At 38.7% G+C, this 26,631-nt stretch overlaps 1 protein-coding gene across 2 annotated transcripts; it reads left to right on the forward strand.

The window, feature by feature from the left end:
• Positions 1-10,779: 10,779 nt before the first annotated feature.
• Positions 10,780-19,735, forward strand: G6PC2 (glucose-6-phosphatase catalytic subunit 2). Of its 2 annotated transcripts, XM_005573395.3 has the most exons (5): positions 10,780-11,251; positions 12,137-12,246; positions 14,235-14,346; positions 16,376-16,491; positions 17,278-19,735. In XM_005573395.3, exons 1-5 carry the CDS (start codon positions 10,938-10,940, stop codon positions 17,787-17,789), a joined length of 1,164 nt encoding a protein of 387 aa, XP_005573452.3. In that variant the 5' UTR covers positions 10,780-10,937; the 3' UTR covers positions 17,790-19,735. The 2 variants fall into 2 exon arrangements, with proteins under 2 accessions (XP_005573452.3, XP_005573453.3); XM_005573396.3 differs by lacking the exon at positions 16,376-16,491.
• Positions 19,736-26,631: the final 6,896 nt, after the last annotated feature.

Here is a 26,631-nt window from a genome sequence, read left to right on the forward strand (position 1 = left end):
AGCTCCCGCCAACTTTCCAATTTCAAACCTAGTGCACTTCCCGCCACCCGCCTCCAGCCGCACGTTCGCCTTCTGATTGGCCGATAGCACAGGTTCTTCATGACAGGATTCGTTGAACTCACCCTTGGATTCTCGCGGGGAAAATGGGGGAAAAGGGCATTCTGGGATTCGTAGTTCTTTTCTGAACAACAACCAGCGTCTCCACTGTGACCCGAAAGTATTAACAGCACCCGAAGAGCTCGCCCACAATAAGTCATTCATCGGCTTCAAATAAAGGTTTCTGGAACAAATATATATATTGATCTTTAATCGTATCTTTTGCAAGAAATACATCCTCTTCTTTGTATTCACCTTGTAAAGTTGACTTCAATTATGAGTGGGCAGGAACATTCAGGTGGTCCTCAGAATAGGTTTTTACTGCTTACAAAAATATTCCTTCTTTTCTACACCCCCAGCTTCTCTAACATAATGTTTTTGAGGCCTAATAGAACACTATGTTACTATCTTGCAGAAGTGGAAGAAACTAGAGCACTATCAAAATCACCTGCTGTGTTCCTGGAGGACAGGAATGAGGCACAGGTATTCAACTAGGATTTGCCAGAGTAGACAAGCTGCAGGGAGCCTGAGTTGTTTAGAAACTCTGAAAGGTGACATGGATTCGGTATTTGAATCCTCCTTGGTAAAGCTGAGGAAGAAAGAAACTAGGGAAAGAACCTAGAGAATACGCTTTCTGAAGAATGGAAAATAAAGCTGGCCAAAATAATGAGGTCAAAGTTATTATTTTCATCTTAGACTATGGTATGTTTGTGAAAATAAAATCTGTTATACACCAAAAGATCGTTACTATACTAGTTTCTTTTCATTTTCATCAACAATACAAACACCAACAATAAATAAATAAATATGTAAACAACATGCTCAGAGGACCAGATATTAGCCATTCTTTATCCAAGAACTAAATTAAGACCTGTGAAACCAGGACAAGTTATTATGAATATTTAACACTTCACAATATGCCCAAAAGTCACCTTGCAGCCTAGAGACTGCTATTAATACAGTTAGACATACAGTTTACTACGATAAATCTCCTTTCATTTCCAAGTATTTTCCCAAGAACTTCTGATTTTATATATCTGATACTATTTACCTTAAAGCAAAATTTTATGAATCGAGCCTCTCAGAACTTTAGCTGATTGAGTGCTGGTACTCATTTTTAGGGTTTCCACAGTACCACATTAGTGAAGACAGTACTTAAGAAGATTCATGGAAGGGGGCTGACTTGATATCATGTTGATGAATTCCTCACTAAGTTTTTATACTGGTCTTTATCAGACTGTTTAGTGAAAATTCTTGCTCTCTTTGGGTCTTCAGCTAAGAGGGGTGATTGCCCTACCAATGTGTGGTTATTAGGGCAGCCTCAGGCTGTCTATTGTTTTTTATTCTTTGAGTGCTCCTCCCCAGTCAGGATGTGAGGAAGAAGTTTCTTTGTCATTTGTCAAAATTTTCATTTCTGAAAGACTGGCTGAATAATTTCTCTCGTATTCCCAAGGATAGCTAGAGACAACCAGCTCTTCTTTCTGCTCAGTGCACAGAATAGGGCCTCCAGCTTTCTCAGCATTAAGAAGGGGAAAACAGACCCACCGACCCATTAGTATTCACACAACTCCACCATCACCACCACCAACATATTACGTGACTTTCATTTCAACTCAACCAGAGTTTATTGAGTTTCTATTTTGTGCCATGTACTGAGCTGAGCACTGCCTTCTCTGGGATATACAGTCTGTGACCCAGGCTTAGGTTTCTGCAGGGTGGGGAATAGAAAGATGCCACATGTTCCCAGGCTGGAGGTGTTTCTAGATGGTGGTTATAGTCTTGCTCAGACTGAAAGCTCTATTGCTCCTCCCCTGAAAACTTAATTCTTTCTACGATGGGTGAAGGATAATGGGGTATAAGGATAAAAGATCATTGTCCTCTATTGCACATATGCTTGCTGGGTAGATACTTTGCATTTTCGGGGCAGAGCTAAGGATAGAAATGATCATGAGTAATGCCATGGTTGAGACTATAAGTTCCCCACCTTTAAGTATAAGTTTCTCTTTATGACATTCACATTTATGCTGACATTCACATTTACACTTTCAACATCCATTCACTGAGAAAATCAGAAATGACAAAAGTTACTATGAATTCAAAGGAGGAGTCTCTTCTTGCAGATTCCAGGTTGAGGACCTACAATATTGAAAATGAAAAGATTCTCGAACAGAAACTTTCAATCTTCTAGATTTCTGAATGGCCTATGTCAAACATTGCAATAGATGATTTAAGAAAGTAAGTTTTCTGACAGTTGCTATAAAGTACAGTATCCAAAGTGGAGTCAATGCCAGGTTACACCTGGACTCTTTCATCTCCTTCCCAAAATTAAAAAAATAAAATAAAATGAAGGAAGGAAGGGCTGGGACCTTGTATCAGTCTGTTCTCACATTGCTATAAAGAAATACCTGAGACTGGGTAATTTATAAGGAAAAGAGGTTTAATTGGCTCATGGTTCTGCAAGCTGTACAGGAAGAAGAGCAGCTCTGCTTCTAGGGAGGTTTCAGGAAGCTTCCAATCATGGCAGAAGGCAAATGGGGAGAAGGTACTTCATGTGCCAAAGCAGGAGCAAGAAAGATCAGGGGGAGGGGGAGGTGCCACACACTTTTAAATGACCAGATCTCATCAGAGCTCACTCACTGTTGCAAGGACAGTACCAAGAGGATGGTACTAAACCATTCATAAGAAATCCACCCTCATGATCCAATCACCTCCCACCACTATGCCGGAGGTCTGATATGGTTTGGATCTGTGTGGTAGAAGGAAGTCACCAAATTTTATCCCCCAAAAAGAAACTATAAAACTGGACCAAATTATCAAAAACAACCATTTAAGTGACCTGGAAATTGACTAACAGATTACAGTAAACTAAGAAGCATTTATTCATGAAAAACTATTCAAAAACATTATGCTAAGTGAAAGAAGCCAGGTGAAAAAGACTACATATACTATGATTTTATTTACATAAAATAACCAGAAAAGGCAGATTCCCAGACACAGAAAGCAGTTCAGTTTTTGCATGGGGCTGGGAGCAGACCCAGGCACTGACTGCCAAAGTGCATGAAGAAACTTTCTGGGGTACTGGAGATGTTCTGAAACTGGTTTGTGTCAATTACTGGCAACTCTATAAATACATTAAAAATCATGGAATTATACATTTAGAATGAGGAAGTTCATAGTATATAAATTGTAACTCAATAAAAGTGTTAAAATTAAAAATAAAAGATGAAGGATATCAGAGCTTTAGAAGAAAAAAAGACTACATCTCCCAAGCACTCAGAAAACATTCAATATAGTAAGAAAAATATCCAGGTTATTTTTATTATGGTAAGACACTCATAACATAAAATTTACCATCTTAACCAATTTTAAGTGTACAGTAAAGGGATGTTAAGTGTATTCACAGCGTTATGGCACCATCACCACTATTCATCTCCAGAACTCTTTTTATTAAAAACTTTGCCCATCAAATAACGAATCTGTCTTTCCTCCCCTCACACCCTGGCAACCACCATTCTACTTTCTGTCTCTATGAATCTGACCATTCTAGGTACAATTTTTAAATTGTCTCATAAATATCAAAAATGAGGATTTCTTTTACAGCTTTTAAATACATTCATCAATGAATGTTAATGTTTTTAGGTGTGATAATGGTATTATCTCATTTATGTTCTTGAATATTTTTTCCCTTTCATCCTACAGTTTGCATTTCTAAATTCTACTCATATCTCAAGGCCCAGCCACTTGCCATTTCCACCACAAAAGCTCCCTAATCTCACAGACTGAAAGCTATGTCTGCCTTTCCTTTTTTCCATTTACCCTATCTGTTCACCTCTAAGGACACAATGGTATGTGACATATGTAAATATCATATATTCCCTACTAGACCACAAGATTCTTGAGGTCTGATCTATCTCTGTCCTGTGTGGTACAGTGTCTTAGACTCTGTCAGTGTCGTAGACTCATGCTTCTCAAAAGTGAGAGGTTCTCCACCCAACAACATCATCATTATCTGGGAACTTAGAAATACAAAGTCTCAGACCCCACTCTATTCTTAGTGAATCAAAGATTCGGAGTCCCTGCAATCTGTGTTTTAACAAGCCCTTCAGGGGAATTGGATGAATATTAAAGTTTGAGAGTCACTGCTTTACACAATCTCTCTATACAGTACTCTTTAAGTCATCTATAAAAATGAACACAGCTATACAATATATTAACTACTTGGAAGAAAGTTAATAGTACTGCTCAATGGGCAACTCTGTTGGGTCCTTCAGTAATCCAAGAAAAAGTATATAGATGTATAGGTCATGATCATTTCTAGAGAAAAGTACCTAAGGAGACTAATGGAGGGGGGTACTTAGAACAGCTGTAGCAGGGTCATTCATAATAGTGTCATTATGGAATGCCAATATTCCTGGGATGCTAGCCAGAATGAAGGTAACGATTTTCTGAAGGTCACTAGGGTCTAAATTCCATCTTAAATAAATACATTTTACATTGCAAGGTGACCCTGGAGAGATCTCAAATACAGTTTATTTTAGAGAAGGCAGATAAGTTTGTGGTAAAAGGATAATGACCATGCAGAGACATTAAAGGTCAATGCCTCCAATATATTTTTGTTTACTGCCACCTTATAAGTAACACAAGCTAAAGTCAAATATCTCTGAATGGTGTTGAATTGCCATGAGCACTATAACTCAGCGATGAATGGTTCATTTTATGATAAGAAATATCTTGCAGTTATATAATATTTGACGTGGTGAAACATATTGGAGAAAGTCTATCCTCTGTCCCACTAAGTAATACAGGTAGGGATTTACTGTCAATCAAAATCTCAGAAAACTTTGAATGAATCAGAATGAGAACATTCTAGAAAGAACTGGAAGTATTCAACTACAGAGATGAACTAAAAAACAAGGCAGCAGAATAAGGTTTGGGGACCAACTATAGTAGTAAAATATTTTTTGTAAAAAGTCATTAAGAGGAAGGATGTTATTAAGACAAGCAACTCATGCTAGGGTGGTTGGAGTTATGAAGATATCTCTGAGGAAACTGGGGAAATGGGAGGATCCTGGATATAGGCCCCATGTATAGTGCATGGGATTCCAGTGAATCTCATGCTGTACTTAATTTGCTTGGGTCAGGGATTCCATTGAGAATCTGGTGAAAATCGTGGCTTCTTCCAAGAGATATGTACAAGCACAAACATTTTGCATGCAATTTTAGGAAGTTCACTGACCCCTAAATAAATCAATTCACGTTATGCACTGCCTGGTGACTGAAAAGATTTGGCTAAGGTTAGACCCAAAAGCACAGACACATAAAGATTTCTTCCACTCCAAAAGTGCTTTTTCTTTTTCTTTTTTTTTTTGAGACGAAATTCCGCTGTTTTTGCCCAGGCTGGAGTGCAATGGCACAATCTCAGCTCACGGCAACCTCCGCCTCCCGGGTTCAAGCGATTATCCTGCCTCAGCCTCTCGAGTAGCTGGGATTACAGGCATGTGCCACCATGCCTGGCTAATTTTTGTATTTTTAGTAGAGACGGGGTTTCTCCATGTTGGTCAGGCTGGTCTTGAACTCCCGACCTCAGGTGATCCACCCACCTCGGCCTCCCAAAGTGCTGGGATTACAAGCGTGAGACACTGTGCTCGGCCTAAAAGTGCTTTTTCTAACACTGCAGAGTTCTGATCCTTGAACACTTGGAGGAATCAAATGGAGAGTTCTACTATAACAGGAAGAAAAGGAGGTGATCCCATAGGGAACGGTGGCTGGCTATATAATTTCTGAAAACCATCTCCTAATGTGTAGGACATCTGGCTTGATTCCCAGATGCAATAGTGAACAATTCAGACTTATCTCTGCTCTGTTGGAGTTGACAGTGACCAATTAAAACACTTAGATAACTAAATATTTAGTATGAAAAAAGGGGGGGACAGGATAGTGGAAAAAAGAGAGTGAGAGGTGGGGGGGAAGAAGAAAAGAGAGGAGAGAACAGAGAGAGTGGGGAAGAGGCAGAGATGTCAGAATACAAAAGAGAAGCAACGTAAGAATTGTGTATAAGAGCAAAATTATATCTTTTAACCCTACTTCTACTCTGATCAAGAATGTCAGAGCTTGAATTCAATTCCACATTTACAAACTATTTGGCAAAATAAGAATAACTAATATTAATTATAGCTAATATTTTTTGGGTATTTACCATGTGTCTTAAAAAAAGATAACAAAAAGGAGATCTAAAAGGAAGAATATGGAAACAGACCAGGCCTGCATCCATGGGAAAGAGTGGAATAATACAGACCCCCAAATAAAGCAAATGAAAAAAAAATGGCTTAAGGCAGAAGTTGAGAAAGTGGTACAAGGAGAGACCAACTCCACATAGGAGGTACAGGAGGAGTATAGAAACCTTGTTTCAAGGGAATGATGAATGAAGACAATGCTTCTAAAAATTGATGTGTATAGAAACCATGTGGAAAGCTTACTAGAACGCTTCCTGGATTTTATTTCCAAAATATCTCATTCTGTGATCTGGAGTGGGCCTGGAAATTGCATGCAGGTGGTAGGAGGTAGGCGGTCCACAGGTCACACTTTAGGAAAGACAGCTTCAAAAAGAGGATGAGTACGGGTGGATCTACCCTCTTTTGGATCTTGGTCTGGGTAGGTTGAATGTGACTTTGTTCCATCATTTGGTGAACTGATTTTGCACAGACCTTAAACTCTAACAACCTTGGATTTGAAATGACCCAGCTTGTCAGGCAGGCTCTGTCATTGGAGGGAAGAGCTCCAACGGAAGATGATTAGTGTCAGAAAGAACCAACCTCCTGTATCTCCCTATTGCTGGGGCCCACATAGGATAGAGGAGCATCCCCACCCTAAGCAGTGGCAACTCGAGAGGCAGATGGCAGATGGAGGAGGACTAAAGAAATGTGTAGAAAGAGATTTCCCACAGGAACAAATCATAAAATACATGTAAGTGCTGAGAAGCTGGAAGCGAATCGCTCAGCAGTATAATGGATCAAGTGGTATTTTCACTTCTTTCATTTTTAAAATTTTGTATGAATCACATCTTAATTTTAATTTTGCTGTATAGTTATGTAAAATATTTACATGGTTTCAAAGTCAAATCTATAAAATAAGTATATTCAAAGAAGTCTGCTTTTTATCCCTGTTCCCTTCACTCTATTCTCTTCTTTCCTTTATAGAATTTTAAAATATATTTATTTTATATACAATAAATATATATAAAACAAATATATACTAAATAGAGGTGGGGTATTGCTTCATTTTCCAAGCTGGTCTCAAGCTCCTGCCTTCAAGTGATTCTCCCACTATGGCTTCCCAAAGTGCTGGGATTACAGATGTGAGGTACCAAGCCTGGCCAAATTTTTTTTTAATTGTTGAATCTTCTATTCTATTTAATCTTAAGCAGATGTGTATGTTTGTGTGTGTGTGCATATATGTTATATACATATATGTGTATATATATAACAAATATATGTTATATACATATATGCACACACACACAAAGTGCTAATATATGTATATATACACATACACATATTTTGCATACATATTTCTATATGTATGTATACACATGCAGACACACATACACATATATATACACACACAAATATATTAGCCCTTTCTAGAATACACATTATGTTTTCTCCACCTTAAATACACTTTCTTGACATTGTCACTATATAACATGATCTCTGTGGAGAAATGCATTTTGAGTTTGCACTAACCAAGTAAGTAAGATAGTTTTAAAACACAGGCTCTTTATAATGTAGTACTCATATCAACTTTGTTCAATAATTCATTCACTCAATAAACATTTACTAAATAACTATGATGGGCCCAGGGGCAGTTCCAGGTTTTGTGAAATCTAAAGCCCCTGTTATATGACTTTATATAGGCCCCTCTATAAAGCCCCTGTTATATAGGCCCTCTCTTTAATAAAAAGAAAATAAACTTGTGAATACCCTCTAAACTATCAGTAACAACTTGCCTTTTTTTTTTTTTTGGATGGAGTCTCACTCTGTTGCTCAGGCTAGAGGGCAGTGGCATGATCTCAGCTCACTGCAACCTCCACCTCCCGGGTTTCACGTGATTCTCCTGCCTCAGCCTCTCGAGTAGCTGGGACTACAGGAGCCCACCACAACGCCTGGCTGATTTTTGTATTTTTTTTTTTTTTTGGTGGAGATGGGGTTTCACCATGTTGGCCAGGCTGGTCTTGAACTCCTGACCTCAGGTGATCCGCCCACCTCAGCCTCCCAAAGTGCTGGGATTACAGGCGTGAGCCACTGTGCCTGGCCCAACCTACCATCTTAGGGGCCCATGCGAGCTTTTCCAGCTTCATGAGCGACTGGCTTCTACACAGGCCTGTTACAGGAACTGTGCTTGTGACTGTTGCACAAAGTGGACAGGACCCCTTGCTTTATGGAGCTTATACTGTAGTGCAGGAGAGAGATACTAAACATATACGCTCGTCACAAATACATTATTATAAATTGTGTTTAAATCCCGGTTATGAGTTGAACTGTGTTCCCTCAAATTCATGTTGAAGTCCTAAGCCCCAGTACCTCCCAAAATGACTGTGTTTGGAGATAGGATCTTTAAAGGGGCGATTAAGTTGAAACGAGGTCATTAGTATCTTCCTTAATCCAATAAGACTGGTATCCTTGTAAAAAGAGGAGATTAGAACACACCCATATAGCAAGAAGACCATGTGAAGACATAAAGAGTAGACAGTTACCTGCAAGCCAAGGACACAGGCTCAGAAGAAACCAATGCTACCGACGCCTTGATTTCAGACTCCTAGTTTCCTGTATTTCTGTTGTGTAAGTCACCCAGTCTGGTACTTTGTTATGGCAGCCCTAGCAGACTCATACAACTCCCTAGGAGAAAAGAGTGTTTGAGAGAAACCATTGTCAGAGGAGTGGTGAGGATGCTGGTTAGAGAAGGCATCACTGACAGATGCATAGAAGCTAAGATGCGAAAAGACTAAAAATGATGAACTATGAGGAATAAGCAGATTAGTAGGTGCTGTTAAAGGGTGAAAGAAATCAAGGTGCTTTTGCTTCATTTAATTATCCCACAGTCTACAGAACCAGATAGTTCTCGGGAGACAATCTTTCTAAATTAACTACCATAGATGAAAGGCTAATCACAGACTCTGAGGTGTTGAAGAGCAGGAAGTTTAATTTTTAATTGGAAAACAAAATGTATTTGATATCATTCACATCCTGATTTAAGGATAAGACATTTCTGAAGAAAATGAATATTATGAATTATGTAGATCAAACACTTTTTAGAAAAAGAATAAAGGGAAGTTATGCTCTTCTTCATGGCTCGTTAAAGAGATTATGGAAATTATAGAACCTGAATATGCAAAACAAAAAAAAGCCCGAAGCATAGACTCTAATTAGTCAAGGCTAATTCCTTATATGGATTGCCTTAGCGCAATGATCTGAAGCCCCTTATACCACATTGGGACCACTTGAGAACTATTTTAATAATACCAATGCCCAAATTCCATCACTAGAAATATAAATGATCTCAGGTGGGACACAGTTATGGCAATTTAAAAAGCACCCCAAAAGATGTTAATGGTCAGTCAATGCATTTATTCCAGGCAAGGTACCAATAGACACTGAAGCCCAGTAACAATGGTGCTGTTAAATGATGGGACCCAAAATTCGAAGAGAAGTTCAAAGTGATAGTCATAGCCTGTGAAGGCCTCTACTGAAGTCTTTTGTCTTTACTTAGGCCATGGTAAGCCAAGACAAAAATCCGAATGATAAAATAACAAGGTTACCTAGATCCATCACTGGTCCCCTTGTGAGGCTTAGTTGCTTTCCCACTAATCCTTCTAGACACAGTCCAGTTCTCTAAACCCAACATCTCTCTGACTTAGATCCATAGCCTCTTTGTGCTACCCTTCTGTTCATTGTCAGTCTACCCTGGTCCATAGTCCATGGTCCAGTCATAGTCCATAGTCCAGGACCATGGCCCTGGTCCATAGTCTAGTCATAGTCCACAGCCGTAGATTGTGGACCTGTGACTTAGATCCACAGTCTCTTTGTGCTACCCCTCTGTTCATTCTCAGCATTTGTTTGGTGCTTTCCACTTCTGCTTAACACTGTTCTCAACAAACCATTTTCCTGACTGGTCAAAAGCCCTTTGAAGTCTATTCCTATCTTTGTCACATGAATCATTCCCCATTCCTCTCAAGTGTATTCTCTAGTTAATAAAAGATACAATTTGATCCTAACACATTTCTATTAGCCAAATGACTTTCATTTCTGCTTGCTTGTCTTATAGTCAAAAAGCAACACATTTCTTTCCCTATTCCATATATAGTCTATCATTCTCTTGGATAAAGAAAATTGAAGATTCTTATTTTAAATCAGTGATCAGAAGATAATCTGTCATATCATATATTTTTCATACCCAGGCATTTATTCAAGCATTTTCCTCAAAGACCCAATGAAGTAGAGAGACACAGCCTATCTTAAATTAAAATGCAGCACTTTATGGGCTATTCTACATGCAATAATTATTTGCAAAGTCTTTTCAGCAAATATAGAAATTGCTAATGTCTGACTTTGGAGGAAATGAACTGTACAAAAAATTTCAAACAAACAAGATTCAACTGTTTAATTCAAAAGGGAGGTTGCATAAGAAATTCATTGTGTTTCTATCCGAATTTCCCCCTCAAATTGCCACAGATCAGCAGGTACTTCACTCTTTGCCACCAATTAAAATCATGAATAGATAAGCTTTTCAGCAGAGGAGGGCTGGTGTGCCCTCTCCACAGATGGTCAGCATCACATGTTGCAGTAATGGCTCAACATGCCACAAAGGCACGGTATAAAAACGGTGGGAATCAGAGCACTTCAGCTCCAAGTGCTCTATGTTTAGAATTGCCTCTTTTTCAAGATGGATTTCCTCACAGGAATGGAGTGCTCATAATTCAGCATTTGCAGAAGGACTACCGAGCTTACTACAATTTTCTAAATTTTATGTCCAATATTGGAGACCCCCAGAATATCTTTTTCATTTATTTTCCGCTTTGGTTTCAGCTTAATCAGACAGTTGGAACCAAGATGATATGGGTAGCAGTCATTGGGGATTGGTTCAATCTTATATTTAAATGGTAAGATTTCTGTTTTATTTCATTTTTCCTAAGATTTATCCTTATATTTGTGGCTTTGGCATAATGATCACATTTCAGATGTATATTGTTTCTCTTGCGAAATCTTTCAAACATACCAGTTAACTTGAAACACCAGATTCATAAGTAGAACTTTTAAAAAGCACAGAAATGTATACTTTTTTTGTTTTTTGTTTTGAGACGGAGTTTCACTCTTGTTGCTCAGGCTGGAGTGCAATGGCGCGATCTCAGCTCACCGCAACCTTTGCCTCCCAGGTTCAAGCAATTCTCCTGCCTCAGCCTCCTGAGTAGCTGAGATTACAGGCATGCGCCACCACATCAGGCTAATTTTGTCTTTTCAGTAGAGACAGGGTTTCTCCATGTTGGTCAGGCCGGTCTGTAACTCCCGACCTCAAGTAATCCACTGGCTTCGGCCTCCCAAAGTGCTGGGATTACAGGTGTGAGCCACTGCGCTGGGCCAGAAATGTATTCTTTAATGACTTATAAGTAATTCCCATGCCCCTGTAACACACATTCTGTTATTAAGAATTACTTACATGAGCAGCATGATAATGAACACATTGATAATTCCAGAGACCATTTTGATATCTCCAGTCTAAGTATCCAAAGCACCCATAAGACATTCCCTGCAAGGGAAAAAAGCCCCCATGTTAATGGGAAACCAGGGTGCCAAAATCCCAAATGACTACCACCTTTAATAATGTGTGAGAGACCAGGACCTAAGTATTTTCAAAGTCTCTTAATCATGAACTTTCACAATTAACCCTGTGCTTGAGTCATGTTTTATAGGAAAGAATTGCTAATCTCCAATTAAATAATAGCTGTGTATGTAAATATATATGCATGTTTATAATTCTTTAAATACAGGATATTATTTGGTCATCGACCTTACTGGTGGGTCCAAGAAACTCAGATTTACCCAAATCACTCAAGTCCATGCCTTGAACAGTTCCCTACTACATGTGAAACAGGTCCAGGTAAGCTATTACGGCAGCCTCCAGTTACTGAAGGTCTTCCAATAGAGAATCATTACACAGGGTTATCATCTAGTAACTGATATTATGTATGGTAGTAAAGAAAATCTCATGAGTGAGGATGCTAAAACTTCATAACAATCAAAATTACTAATGAGAAAGCAAAGCAAAAAAAAAAAAAAAAAAAAAGAGACACCTCAAATTCCATTTTGTTATTTATGAAAGGGTAGATTGGGAGAAAACTCCCCAAATGATTAAATATTTGGTGTTTACTTTTCAGAAGAATGTAATGGCTTGATACTAAAACAAGAAACAGTTAACTAGAACAAATTATCAAGGAACTAGACTAAGATCTTAGAAATGTTGGTTTATCTGCTGCTAAGCAACTTTCAAAGTTATTATAGGTCTTCTGAGAATCTCATGAATGAGGGAGGAATAGTCAAGTCTTTTGTAAGAAAGGTAAGGACTTCTCAATGTTACTATAGCCAGTAAAGACTATTTCTAACCCTAGAACAATCTCTTTAAAACGTATTTTTTTCTCTGTACACAAGTAGGCTTCTTGGGCCACTTCTTTTTTATTCTAATTAAGATTCTGTATGAGTATAAAGTCTTTATTGTGATAGTTGATTATAAGCCTGTTTTAAAAAGTTTTTTGAAACATATATTTAAAAAGTACATGTTTTAATTTATAGGAATGTGCTATATTGTACCTCATCATTTTACATAGCATAACATTCTTGCCAATTGACATCCTTCGAAACTAACTCTGAGTAGAGTTAAGGGTAGTAGAGAATGTGTAAATTCCTAATGAGTTTTCTGAATATGTCTTTTTTGTTCCCATAAAAGTATACATACATCTGTCATATCGCTTATTACACTAAATGATATAACTAATTATTTATATATCTGATCGCCTAGACTGGGCATTCCATCAGGGGAGGGATGATGCATATTTTATCTTTGTGAAACCGAAGTATGATAAATGGATGAATGGTTGGCTGGATAACATTTGAGACCACTGAAATGTTATCGTGGTCAATTCCAGCCCTTTCTGGCATGTGTTCCACCTTATAAGACATTTTCTGGAAAGAGAGAGAGAGGAAAGAAAGACTGCATCTCTCTGGGAGATGTCCAATTCATTTAGGCATAGTTTTTAAAAGGCTCTGAAATTTTCTGCAGATAAGAAATAGGTCTGTCTTTGTTTAACAAATAAGAGACAGATATTTAATTTGAGTGAACTACTAGGTGAAAAATCAGGGAGGACATTTAAGTAAAGTGATTAATAAAAAATTCAGTAGCATGGAAAAGACATTCTGGAAGTAGAAATGCTACTGTCTGCAGGCTTTTTCTGCTAGGATTAATGCCCTCTTTACAGCTTCTCCTCATCTTCTGTTTTAAAACAAAGATTCTCACTGCAGTGGCCACAAGATAGGCATAGAAGTAACTGCTAGTACACAGCAGTCATTTATAAATAAATCAGCAAATCACAGGCATAGCAATGATATCCTTTGGAGTTTGACTTCTCAGCCCAAGGAAAATAAGCCAATTGAAGATCGAATACAAGCATTAGGGTGGTGTAAAAGTAATTGTGGTTTTGCCATTACTTTCGATGGTAAAAACTGCAGTTACTTTCGCATTAACCTAATACTTTTTCTTGTCAATTAAAAAACAATTAAATATTGAAGAATTAGTAGGGCTGTGGCAGATTTGGGTGCAACAGACTGAGTTCTTAATGAGCCTTGAGTATATGATTTCTGGAATTGAATGAACCTGAAAATCTGGGAAAAAATTTTTTGAGACAGTGTTTCTCAGGCTCAATGTAACTCAATTTTTCTTATTTCTACCCACTTCTAAACATTATATTTAGCCTATGTCTTGTGATTTTTTTCTGAGTTACTCATAATTTTCATGGTGAATATGCTATTCTATTATTCATTTCTTATCTTGATAGTTAACCACTTTTCAAATGGACGGACATTTTGTTGTTGCAGGAAGTCCATCTGGCCATGCAATGGGTTCGTCCTGTGTCTGGTATGTCATGGTAACCGCTGCCCTGAGCCACACTGTCTGTGGGATGGATAAGTTCTCTATCACTCTGCACAGGTCAGCCTTGCTGCAGTTTCTGTAACACTGGAATACAACAGTTTTTAATACAGAAAGTCTCGTCTAAAAATTAATTTTAGTGCAGTTTTAGTCAATGAATAAAATGTGCTTATTCTATTCTTTCATAGACAAAATAACAAAATGAATAGAAAACTAATATTTTCCTTTAAGATAATAGCCTAATTAGCTCATAGCTATTTCCGCTTTTCAAGTTGGAAATGTTTAACTGATGAAAGACTTACTAAATGTGCCTCTGGGTTTCCAAAATGCAATAATTATCTTGATAACTCATAAATACGTCATCTAAAATTATACAGCGTGAGGAAACATTTTTGCATGCACATTCCCTTGCTTTAAAATTAACAGGAAGTTTTGAGAATCATCATTCTCCTTGACTGCATCAGTTTATTTAGTAAAATTATGCTTCCTTCTTTGAATAGCCAATGCTTTTGATTTCAGTAACATATATTCCAGCTTTAAAGAGTACACAAACTTTTTAATTAAAAACATTCTAGAAGCAAACTTAAATTTGAATGTTAGTAGATTTAATGTTAGTAGGTTTCTTAATGTTTAGAAAGGTCTAGAACTTGAAGGTTACTCACAGTTGTTTAGAAATTGGGTTGTTTCCTTCTCTTCTTTCCTGAAATACTTTGTCATTAAAACAATCGTGAGTACCAATTTAGCCATAAATTAGGCAACTTGAAATTAGATTTGCAAGTTAACCTTAAAAAAATACTATAACATATACCATGATTAAAAAGTTTTCTAAAATAAAAAAATTTCAAGATCTATCACATATTCCACTTTTTAGATTAGTATTGGATAATATAAAAAACAAACAACTAAAGGAATTTTGGTATCTTAAAAGTTTATTCTAATGAGACTGGGACCTGTATGCCTTAATGTATTTATTACCCAACCCAAAACAACAATAGTAAAAAGGTGTTATAATGTAAAAAAGTTAGCATTTTCTATTCACAGACAGTTTTCAAAGTAGGAATCTAGGTCAGTTTCACCTTTTATCTATACTGTATTCCTGCCTCCAATGACCAAACCTGAAAAAATATGTTTCTTCTAAGAAAAAAATTCTCATAACTCCTTTTTAATTTTTATAACTGCAGTATTTTCTTCATCTATAAAATTTTACTGAGTGTGTGCTTCTTACTTTTACATTGCCAAATTCTTATTTATTCTTCTTCCACACTGATATCCTGCTTACTTCTTTCAAAGCCTCATTTCTCTGTGTTCCTTAGCATTTATATAACCACATTTCAGTCTGATTATCAGGAACAAACCATTCAAGGATTCCTGGAACTCAATGCTGCTAACACTTTTTTTTTTTCAATACATGCATTGCTTGGATTTTAATATTTTTTATGTTTTTTGTGCATTGCTGTTTCTAATCCAAAGTATATAACCTATAGGTCAATTCCCCTGTTCTCTATTTTCTGTGTCTCAAAAACAAAACAAAACAAAACAAAACAACAAAAAACAAGAAACAAGGAGTTTTGAAAATCTGCGAAATTAAACCTCATGAAAATTGGCCTCAGATGGAATGCTCATGTGCTTTTCATCTGGATGGTAGCTGCTTTTCTACTGAGTTTTCCTCAAGCAAAGAAAGGTTGAGAGAGAAGGCATATAGGGCAGGGCATGAAAATATATATGGTTCATCCTTGATCAATCTGGATATTAGTAATTCCCCCAAACTTGAATTTCTCCTATTCCATTAAAACAATTATTCTTATTTCATAGAGGTCAAATTGACTTCCTTTTTAACATTTATTAAATCTCAGCATATAGCACTGGTTAAATTTAATGCATTGAGAAATGTAGAAATCTCTGTTAAAACTTTTCACATCCTATGGAGTATGTGGAAACAACGTTTTGAAAAAAAAATATTCTCAAATCATGATGCTATGTCACAGTTAGAAGATTCTTCTGAGAAGGATCATCTGATGTCATCCCCTCTAATTTTAGGAGTGATACAGTTTCTTTGCTTTTTACACTTGTATCTATTCTTCCATCGCAGACTGACCTGGTCATTTCTTTGGAGTGTTTTTTGGTTGATTCAAATCAGTGTCTGCATCTCCAGAGTATTCATAGCAACACATTTTCCTCATCAAGTTATTCCTGGAGTAATTGGTGGTAAATATGATCACTTACCCTTAGTTGTGTCCTTTGAAAGCTTTAGCTTCATTTGTTTAAGGGTATCAGATTCTCCCCGGTAATCAACTTTCCAATTTCAGAGGTTATTCTGTGAAGTCACTGATACTAAATGCTACCCTGGGAGCTGATGTGGTGCAACACACCTCTCATAGCCTCCATGTACAAAGTGGCACGGTCTCAGTGGCATAAATTCACAAATTGCTTCATGAGATGGGCTTTTCTGAAGTGAAATTAGAGCTAAGTCTAACTCCCAAACCATCACTTCAGACAGTGTGCTTGAGTCTTGCGTTGGGGAACTTAATGACTCTGAGACCTGCACACTGTGCTATTCTCTCTGAAACACGTGAAGTGACTATTACATGATTACGGATTTCATTTAGTAGCTGCTTTGTATTCCTGAAGCAGTGTTCACCACGACTCAGTTTCCACTGTTCAGCACCATGTTACCTTTCAAAGGCTAATTGGCTATGGCAATTGAAATGTTAATTGCAAGTACCTAGATCAGTGCTGTCTAAAAAGTGGGTTGTCAGTCAGTGCCACCAACTCCAGAACGATCCTTCTGGACTAGTATGAATAATGAAAACACCGTGGGCAAACCTGCATTTTTAGTTACTGCCTAAAAAAGGCTTTAGAAAATGAATAGAACCTCTGTGTCTAAAGTCCCTTGTCATTGAAAACGTGGCAAATTCTTTAATGCAGAGAGGAATGATCCTTGAGGGGCTCAAGGGCACACAGTCATCGTCAGTGTCTCTTTCCAATCCTCAGGCATGCTGGTGGCAGAGGCCTTTGAACACACTCCAGGCATCCAAACGGCCAGCCTGGGCACATACCTAAAGACCAATCTCTTCCTCTTCCTGTTTGCACTTGGTTTTTACCTGCTTCTTAGACTGCTCAACATTGACCTACTGTGGTCCGTGCCCATAGCCAAAAAGTGGTGTGCCAACCCCGACTGGATCCACATTGACACCACGCCTTTTGCTGGACTCGTGAGAAACCTCGGGGTCCTCTTCGGCTTGGGCTTTGCAGTCAACTCGGAGATGTTCCTCCTGAGCTGCCGAGGTGGATATAGCTACACACTGAGCTTCCGGTTGCTCTGTGCCTTGACCTCATTGACCACATTGCACCTCTACCATTTCCTCCAGATCCCGACTCAGGAAGTGCATTTATTTTATGTGCTGTCTTTTTGTAAAAGTGCATCCATTCCCCTAACTTTGGTTACTTTCATTCCCTACTATGTTCATATGTTAATGAAACAAAACGGAAAGAAGATTCAGTAGAGCGGTGCCTAGAGTTAGTGCTCAGTGTCACAGATCACCCTTCTCCATCCACCAGTAGAGCTACAGAGTAGGCACAGACCAGAAGCTTGTAGTCCGATGTCACAGAATAGCAGCAGAGGCCCCATTCCCCATAGAGATGTTTAGTTTGGCCTTTGCACTGGTCTTTTTTTTTTTTTTTTTTAGTTCTTCAGTTACCAATATTTAAAAACAAGAATATTTGACATAAAAATCAGAAGTTGTGTAGTTTTTTGAAAAATCTGATAGTATGACAACACAGAGCCTGCATTCCCAGCTGGAGACAACTGACCAAAGCTGCATACTAACAGTCCCCAGTAGGAGGCAAGGACTCTCCATTTTCTCACAGTCTTCAGCATCCCAGCAGGAACCCCAGTATGATTCCTTTATCTTCTTAAGGCCAGGCTGCATCTGATTCCTGTTGGCATTTTAGTGGGGAACACAGCCATATCCAATCTCAGTTTTCAGTTGAGGAAGTGGAAGCCTACTTAGGTAAAAGAACTTGCTGGAGTCACGTCACCTTCGGAGCAGGAATTAGAACCCAAGGCTTCTGACACATATCCCTATTGCACTGTGTGTTTGAGTGTGTGCACATGCACATGCTTTTTTTTGTTGTTGTTGTTGTTTTTCCTTTGTAGAGCCAGGGACTTGCTCTGTTGCCCAGGCTGGAGTGCAGTGGTGGATAATGGTTCACTGCAGCCTCACATTCCTAGCTCAAGTGATCCTCCCTCCTCAGCCTCCCAATTAGCTAAGACTACAGGTGTGCACCACCATGCCTGGCTAATTTTTGAGTATTTTTTTGAGAACCAGCGTCTAAATATTTGCCCAGCGTCCAAATATTTGCCCAGGCTGGTCTTGAACTCCTGGCCTCAAGTGATCTACCCATCTCAGCCTCCCACAATGCTGGGATTGCAGGCTTGAGCCATTGTATTAGTAGTTGGCCTACACTGTCTTTTGTTTCTTTATTTACAAAAGGTAAAAATCAGTAAGAATGAATGCTTTCATTTAGATTCTATGATGACTGCCATGTAAATCAGCTACCTTTTCAGAAATGACATTGAAAGACTGCATCCTCTTTGACTTATACCCCACACAGACATGCAGGGTCTAGGTGGGGCCAACGATGGCTGCAGATATATATACACATGGGTCCAGGGGTGATAGAACAGGCCAGGCTACTGTATGGATTTGAACCTCTACTTCACTTCTGGTCTCTGTTTTATAGTAGTGCTCACCAATACTTCAATAAATTCTGCTGAACTTACTCTAATAGAACATTATGCAACCCCCAAAGACTTAACTCTTCACTATGACATCTCCATACTTTATTTTTAGGAGCCAGTCTTTCAAAACCGGAGAAATTAGGTGCCTTCCTCAAAGTCGTGCTCCAACCCAGGCCAACTATTAAATGCTTGCATCTGTTAACTGGATTAGTCTGTATGTATCCTGAACTGTGATGAAAATCTATAGCTTTCTTTTAGAAAATTGTTATTGATGGACTATTAATATTATATTAACAATTTCTCAGTAAGGGTGTTTTTTCCTCATTGAATCTAGGAATGCTGGACTTTAAGTTGATAATTGTGTCATTTCAATCAAGTACAAGGATTTTGAGGCAGATTTTACTAGATATCTTAGTAATCCCCCACAATGTTTTATGTAACTCTTCTCAGAATATCAGTATATTAATTATTTTAGATGACATATTAAATATTCTATGAATATTAATGAAAATAAGACAGTTGAAGTGACTGTTGCTTAACAAGATAGTAGCTGAGTATAACAAACCTCAAAAAATCAAAGTATTAATTACCCCTTTCCAAGTATATGTATAGAGTATATGTCATTGCTTTTACAAAACACATTTAATAGCTTTCTTTATAAAAGGCAACTGAACTTTCTAAAAGGTAACTGAACTGAACTTGATATTAGTGGTTCAGTGATTCCAAAGCAAAAAGTTAAGGGATTAAGAAAGAATAGCTTAAGAATGAAATTTGTCTCATGTTGCTGGGACACTTGGGATGAAAGAAGTAGAGAAGAATGATTCTTCAGGTGATGACCCTTGTTCATTGGTTCAGTCCCACCCTATGCCCCACCATGTTGTGCCTTTAGATGCCTTCACGTTTCATGATGCATTTGTGTCATTACATCTTCCACACGTCAGAGATCTCATTCCTGTTTAAAAGCCCTTTGTCAAATTTCACATAAAATAATGTTAGTCTTGAAGGATTCTGGTACATCCCCTCCATCCTAGTACAATCTCAGCCTGCTTTCACCAAGGCCTGGGGAAACTGTGGCATTCATAGCCTGGGAATTCTGCTGCAATGATTGACTCTACCATAAATCCCTTCTGCATTTCCATGGAGAAGCTATCTTCAGCCACCCCACGGTGCTGTCCGTTGGGCAACACATTACCCTCAGAGGGGGCTGGGATGAGGTGTGGGCTTGTTTTCTATAATTAATCCCCAAGAACTCTGCCCCTAACTTCCATAAAGCCCCAGAGTCCCCATGTGAGTAGATTTCCCTCTTTATTCTAGTTGAAGTCTCCTGGAGGGATCCATATGGTGGTAAATTGCTTTTGCAATTGAAACTGCTTAGGCAGCAAGAGGAACCGTTTTTCATAGCCTTGGAGAAAATGCCTGCCCTTAATAATGATGGAAAAGGCACTTCTGTTTCCAATTTATTTGTCAGAAGTAAGCGGAATTGAGCTCATTAAACACTGTTGTTATAACCATATATTCAAAATGTCTACATATCTACATATTCAGGAGAAACATGTCAATACCATGAGCTTTTAGGATGAGAAAATCTAGACAAGTGATTCAAGAAACTGTCCAATCAAACCTACATTTGGAAAGAAATGCAAAATAATTTATTATTGCTGAAACTAGCTATCAGGAAGAATATTAGTGCCTTTCCTTTGACAACCTATTGATCGGACATCTGCCTAAAAAGGTTAAGTTGGTGCCTTCTTTAGACATATTTCATTACAAAACAGATGGTGATTAAAATAATTGTTATAAGATGTCCTTGATACTAAAAGTCATATCTCGAAATGCTTTACATTTTTTTAAATTTTTTAAATAAATTCAAGATCAAATTGGTACACACATACAAAAATCTTGGTGTAAGAGAAAGTCAAAAGACTTGGTTCTAAAAATGATATTCTTTTCTTAAGTATTTTAAAATTGTATATTCCAGCACTCTTCAGTTGAACTTTTTACAGTGCTGGAGATGTTCTCTGTGCTGTCCAATATAGTAGCCACTGGCCACAGATGTTTATTGAGCTCTTGAAATGTAGCTGATGCAACTGAGGAAATGCATTTTTTTTTTTTTGAGACGGAGTCTTGCTTTGTCGCCCAGGCTGGAGTTCAGTGGCTCAATCTCAGCTCACTGCAAGCTCCAACTCCTGGGTTCACGCCATTCTCCTGCCTCAGCCTCCCGAGTAGCTGGGACTACAGGCGCCTGCCACCACGCCCAGCTAAATTTTTTGTATTTTTAGTAGAGACGGGGTTTCTCCGTGTTTGCCAGGATAGTCTCGATCTCCTGACCTTGTGATCCACCCGCCTCGGCCTCCCAACGTGCTGGGATTACAGGTGTGAGCCACCGCAAAATGAAAAATGAAATGCATTTTTAACCTTCATTTACTTTTAATTAATTTACATTTAAGTGGCCATGTGTGTCTAGTGGCTACTGAATTGGACAGCACAAATCAAGTCTCACAGTGCTTTTCCTTGAAAATAAAACCCAAGTATTTTGCATATTGTCACTTGTGCCGTGTTCCTGTGAGACAACATGAATCAGCCTTAACGACTCTAAGAAGTTAACAGATATTGCTGCATTTTCCAAAGGGATCCTTTGCAGACCTGGATTCTCTCTCTGCAGCTTCCTTCTCTCTCACTCTGTTCTGTGAGCTCTAGCCGCCTTGGTGTCCCTGAACTCTCAGCTCTGCTGCCTGGAATCAGAGAGTCTGGGTTTGCCCTCCCTGAACCATGTTCCGGAAACCCTCTAAGGGCCACAATACTGGGGGGGAGCTTTACCCAGTCCATGACCACATTCTGGATGGCTGGATGGCTTTCTAACGAAGCCTCCCTGCTTTTCTGGGTCCAGCATACATGAATGCCCAACACCTGTACGTCTGTGGCTATTTAGAAACTCTTCCAAAAAGGACCACTTGTGTCCAGTTGCCCCTGAGGATTTTGCCCTCATTGATGGGCTGTCCTAGCCACTTTGGAAATGGCAAATAGCTTCTAGGATGAATTCCTAGATCTCAATATTACCAGGAAACTAAAATGGGAGTCTAGCTTTTCCCCTCCCCTTACTTCCAATGCTTTCAGATGGTGTTTCACTCTGAAGGTAATGTGGTGCCATTTGCCAATTGTTAAAAGTCTGTTTTTTTTAAAGTTAACAGTAGAAAAGATCTATAAGAAGCAACGACTCCAGAAACTTCTGCCAAATGACAGAAATTCATGAGAAGATTCTAAGACTTAGAAGTGCTTCCTTTTCAGCTCTGTAAAGTACAAATGCAGTTTATGTCCAATTTGAGCAGGTTTGGTGTGGAGTACTAATTACTGTCTGCTATCCTTTGAGGGAGAGCACAGTAATGACTCAGATGAAATCACTTCTCATTTCTTTTGGCAGCATAGAAGTAATTGCTCTAAAGGAGGGAAGAAGCTTCAAAGATTAAGGTTATAAAGGTTAGCATAAAACCGATTGTCTTCTGTTTTGAATTTTTTAATTTCTTAGAGTTTTTCTTTTTTCTAATGTTTTGCCGTTTGCTTTCTGAAGAGAATCTGTCCTCAGTTCAAAAACCATGGTATTTCCCCAAAGAACAATATGTTCTGAAGGAGCTGCCAGGACAGAGGCAGGTAAGGAGTGAAGGCAGCAGCTGCGGTCCCGCCGAGCGGGACTCCTGGCACACGCGGGAAGCGCGGGGAGGGAGGGAGGCGCTCGCAGCACAGCAGCCCATTTCCGGCGCTGGCCAAGTGGAAACTGAAGCGGCTTCCATGGGAGGATCTGGGTGCGCTGCAGGGGGAGCAGGTCATATGTGTGCCTGGAAAAGAAACCCAGCGCTACCAAGACAAAGAAGAGCTTCTCTCCTCTCGCACTCACCTAACCCTGTGCATCAACTAAGCCGATCACACTCTAATTCCTGTTCAAAGAGTTGGCTTTTTCCAGGATTCAGGCTTTGTCTGACGAACAGCATGGACCGGATTGTCCTCTGTGCTCATACATACATCCTGCTGTTAATGGAAGATGGGCATTATCTTCCACCCGCCCCCGCCCCTTGCCTCCAGGCTCAGTAATTCTGCATCAAAAACATTTCTATATAATCATTCCTTTCTTAACAGTTGTTCAAATAAAAAAAATGGTAGAGCTCTTGCAATATTTCTAGATGAAAACTGCATTGACTTAACAAAGGAAAAATAATGTTTCTGTCTGAGTTTTGGAGGGGTGTGTGTGTGTGTGTGTATGTGTGTATCTTATTCTCTTAGCTTTGGAATGCTGATGCCCTGCCCAACCTGGCCAAGCAAGAGGCTGCGCCACAGGTCCACATGTGGATCCCAGAGGAAGTCTGAATGCAGGTAGGCAGGTGCCAGGAAATTCAAAGGCAGATGGATGTACAAAGACCTGCGTGGAGTTTAGCAAGCAGCATCCTGGACTGGAATAATCAGAACTACATTCTAGTCTGGCCCTGCGTCTAACCACTAAAACTTCAGAAGGCCGTTTAGTGTTGGTGGCCTTAGTTTACCAAGTTCTCAACTGAGGAGTTTAGTATGGGGTTAAAATGGAAGGTTCATTCAGGGTGTGATATTCTGCAACTCTGAGGTTCTCATTCAGTCCAACATACTGTACTTTGGCTCTCCAACCAGCTCCTCTATTTTGTTTGCTTTTTGTGAAGCACTATTTCTGTGGAAGACTTTCAGATGTATTGTTAATTTTTCTGTGAAGTGGAGCAAGAAGGTGATAAAGAAGACCCTGGCTAATGTGTTTTGATACTGTTTTAATTTTAGTTACATGCAATGAACAAGGCTATAAACTCTACAAGGCACTCCATTTTGAAATGTGCTACTTTATTAAACAATTTTGGATTGATCAGTCTTTTAAACATTTGATTCCAATTATAATCTGAATTTTATAGCAATAAAAAAGTACATGGAGATATAATTTAACTGATGTTATGGGGCAAAATTATTAACATGAGAATAGCCATAGACTTCCTGCTATCCTGTCTTGCAAGAGACATCCCATAATTAAATTCCAACTCCAGTTCTCCTTTCTCAACATCCTAAAGAAGAAATTCTTGCTGGAAGAGATACTAAGCAGATCACATAATAATGGGCTGAGTGAGAAGAAAGGAAGGAGAGGGAAACTTGGCTTTGTGGGAGGTAAGGTTGGAGAGCTTACATGACTGAGCTGAGTGAGGAAAGTGACTAGAGTTTTGACATAGCATTTTAGTAAGTTTGTTGTGGAGTAATTACGGATCTCTCAAAGACATAAAGATCAAATTTACTTTTTAATTTTTTTATGGCTGTTGAAATGTGCTTCCTGAATGAAACGCAACTCTGACACCAAGTTATATGACGCCGAGCTTTTTGAGGATGACAAAATTAGAAATCCAGATCCAAAAAGCTTCTAAAATCTTCTCGGGCTTAACTAGGGCCCTTTCTGTCCATGCTTGTGTTTTTACTCGCCCACCCACCAGACCAGAATGTATTAAATGCCTTCAGCTGCTGGAGATGCAAGGGTGAGTTCAATATAGGCTCTTCCCTGGGGGAGGCCTCCATTGATTTTGGGCTCGCTTGCAACAGCTCTGGGTGAACTTGAGAGATACCTCTGGCCTGTGGGCTTGAAGAATTGGTTTGTGACTATTTCCAGCTATAAATTAACTGGTAACTTTACTCCCTATTTCTTCTAACCCATCCTTTTCCAAATTCATCCTCCTCTTGAACCACTTTTTTTCCCACCTCTGGCATATCCTGTCAATGGGGTCTAGATTGTTCCCAGTCTAACATCAATTTTATTCTGTGAAAGGATGAGAAAGCATACTCAAAAAACACTAAGTGCCTAAGTAAAAGCTTCCTTCATTTAAAGCAGGGCATGTGCAATGTTCCAGGAAAGAATGAGCTGCCAGGACACCCATCCAGTCATATCATCTTTCCATGGCAGTGATACCAGGTAAAAAAGACTGATTAATTCCTTCTTTCACTGAATATTTTTGGAATATCTCTAGATATAATGATCATATTTGAAGATCATTTAAGCATGTGTTAATACTTCAACACTGCATTATTTTCTTTATACTTACATTTCAGGATTTTTATTAATAAAGATCTAACTATCGACTAAGATTGTATTAATTTTTAATTAACAGCAACGACAACAACAAACACAATTACAAAAAACTACTTCAGTGGCTTAAACAAGTGAGAGGTGTCTTTTTCTCCTGTAACAAGATGTATGAAGGCAGGCAACCCAGGCTGGAGTAGCTGCACAAAGGATGTTCAGGAATCAGGCTGAGTATCTTCCTGCTCTGCCATCTGTGGTGTGTGGCTTTTGTTCAAGTGATCACAGCATGGCTGCTGTGCATTCAGGAAAGAAGAAAGGGGGATGAGATTCAGGTTTTATTTTACCCAGGCTTTATTCAGAAAGGGACAGCCTGCATAGGGCCTTGTGCCTATATTTCATTGACAAGACAATGTCACCTGGCCTTCATCTAGCTGCAAGGGAGTCTAGGAAGGTAACTATTTTGCTTTCCAGCCTCTGTAATAGAGGAAAGCAAAAGAAAAGGGTGTTGGATTGGGTGTCAAGAGAGACAACTCCTGCCATAGTGACTTATCACATACGTAACAATGAATGCAACACACAGCTGCATCTCTCCCTGCAGCCTGCCAAATTATTTTGCAGTAACATGCTAAAACCATGAAGGCAAAATGCTTTATGAACATTATCAGGAGATATATTTCAATGACTAAATTTTCTCCTTCCAAGAAATGTTATTGAAACACTGCTCATTTCTTACTTTGATTCTATTCTTGAGATATGAAAAAGAAACCAAATACCACAAAGGTTTTATCTTTTTTGGTAATCTTTTATAATAATCATAGGCACTTGTTCTCTGTCACCCTTAGCAAACATTTCCATTTCTATCTCCAGCTCTTCTGCTATCTCCAGCTCTTCTGTTCTCACATTTATTTTGTATTTGAGAGCAGGAGCTGTACCTGAATTACAGGAAGGAGGAAATTGCCAATTCACCAGCTGGCTCTGTATTTTTTCTTTTTATATAACACATTTTGTCCTAACTCCGATTTATTGGGTTGAGTAGTTGCATTCGGATAGCTGCATGCCAATCATGTGTATCCTGATTACTCATTATGAGCCTTAGGATGCCATACAACTCGCTAATGAGCACATTATAATGCTGGCCAGTGCTAATTAGATGATAATCATGTGCATTGCTTTATTTACAGTCTGCTATTTAAATTAATTGGGTATTTAATTGAACACAGTGTGAGAGAAATTGGAAATGGGTTTAGAGGTTCAGTGAAGTTACTTTCACCTGCCGTCTCATATGCAGGTGAGATTATTTACTTGATCTGTAAATTTAGAGCAAATCCAAGTGGACATAGTGCTCATTTTATGAGGGTACACATGCATATGTAAATTTCTCTCAAAGTGTGTTTGAAAACAACCAAATTCTTAATTTTGTATATCCTCTAACATCCTTTTGTGCCTTGATTAAAGGGAGATTTTGCATGCATAAGAAATATTTAATAAATCAAACCCTTAGTTGGAAATATGAGGTGGGATCCTAAACCAGCATGAT

The sequence above is a fragment of the Macaca fascicularis genome, chromosome 12 (genome assembly GCF_037993035.2).
Source record: "Macaca fascicularis isolate 582-1 chromosome 12, T2T-MFA8v1.1".
Lineage (NCBI taxonomy): Eukaryota > Metazoa > Chordata > Mammalia > Primates > Cercopithecidae > Macaca > Macaca fascicularis.

Excerpts from the sequence above, each read along its gene's own strand:
- G6PC2 (XM_005573395.3), top strand. The coding sequence starts at position 10,938 with ATGGCTCAACATGCCACAAAGGCACGGTATAAAAACGGTGGGAATCAG. Across the intron at positions 12,247-14,234 it reads TACATGTGAAACAGGTCCAG|GAAGTCCATCTGGCCATGCA; the intron begins GTAAGCTATTAC and ends TTGTTGTTGCAG. Across the intron at positions 16,492-17,277 it reads TATTCCTGGAGTAATTGGTG|GCATGCTGGTGGCAGAGGCC; the intron begins GTAAATATGATC and ends TCCAATCCTCAG.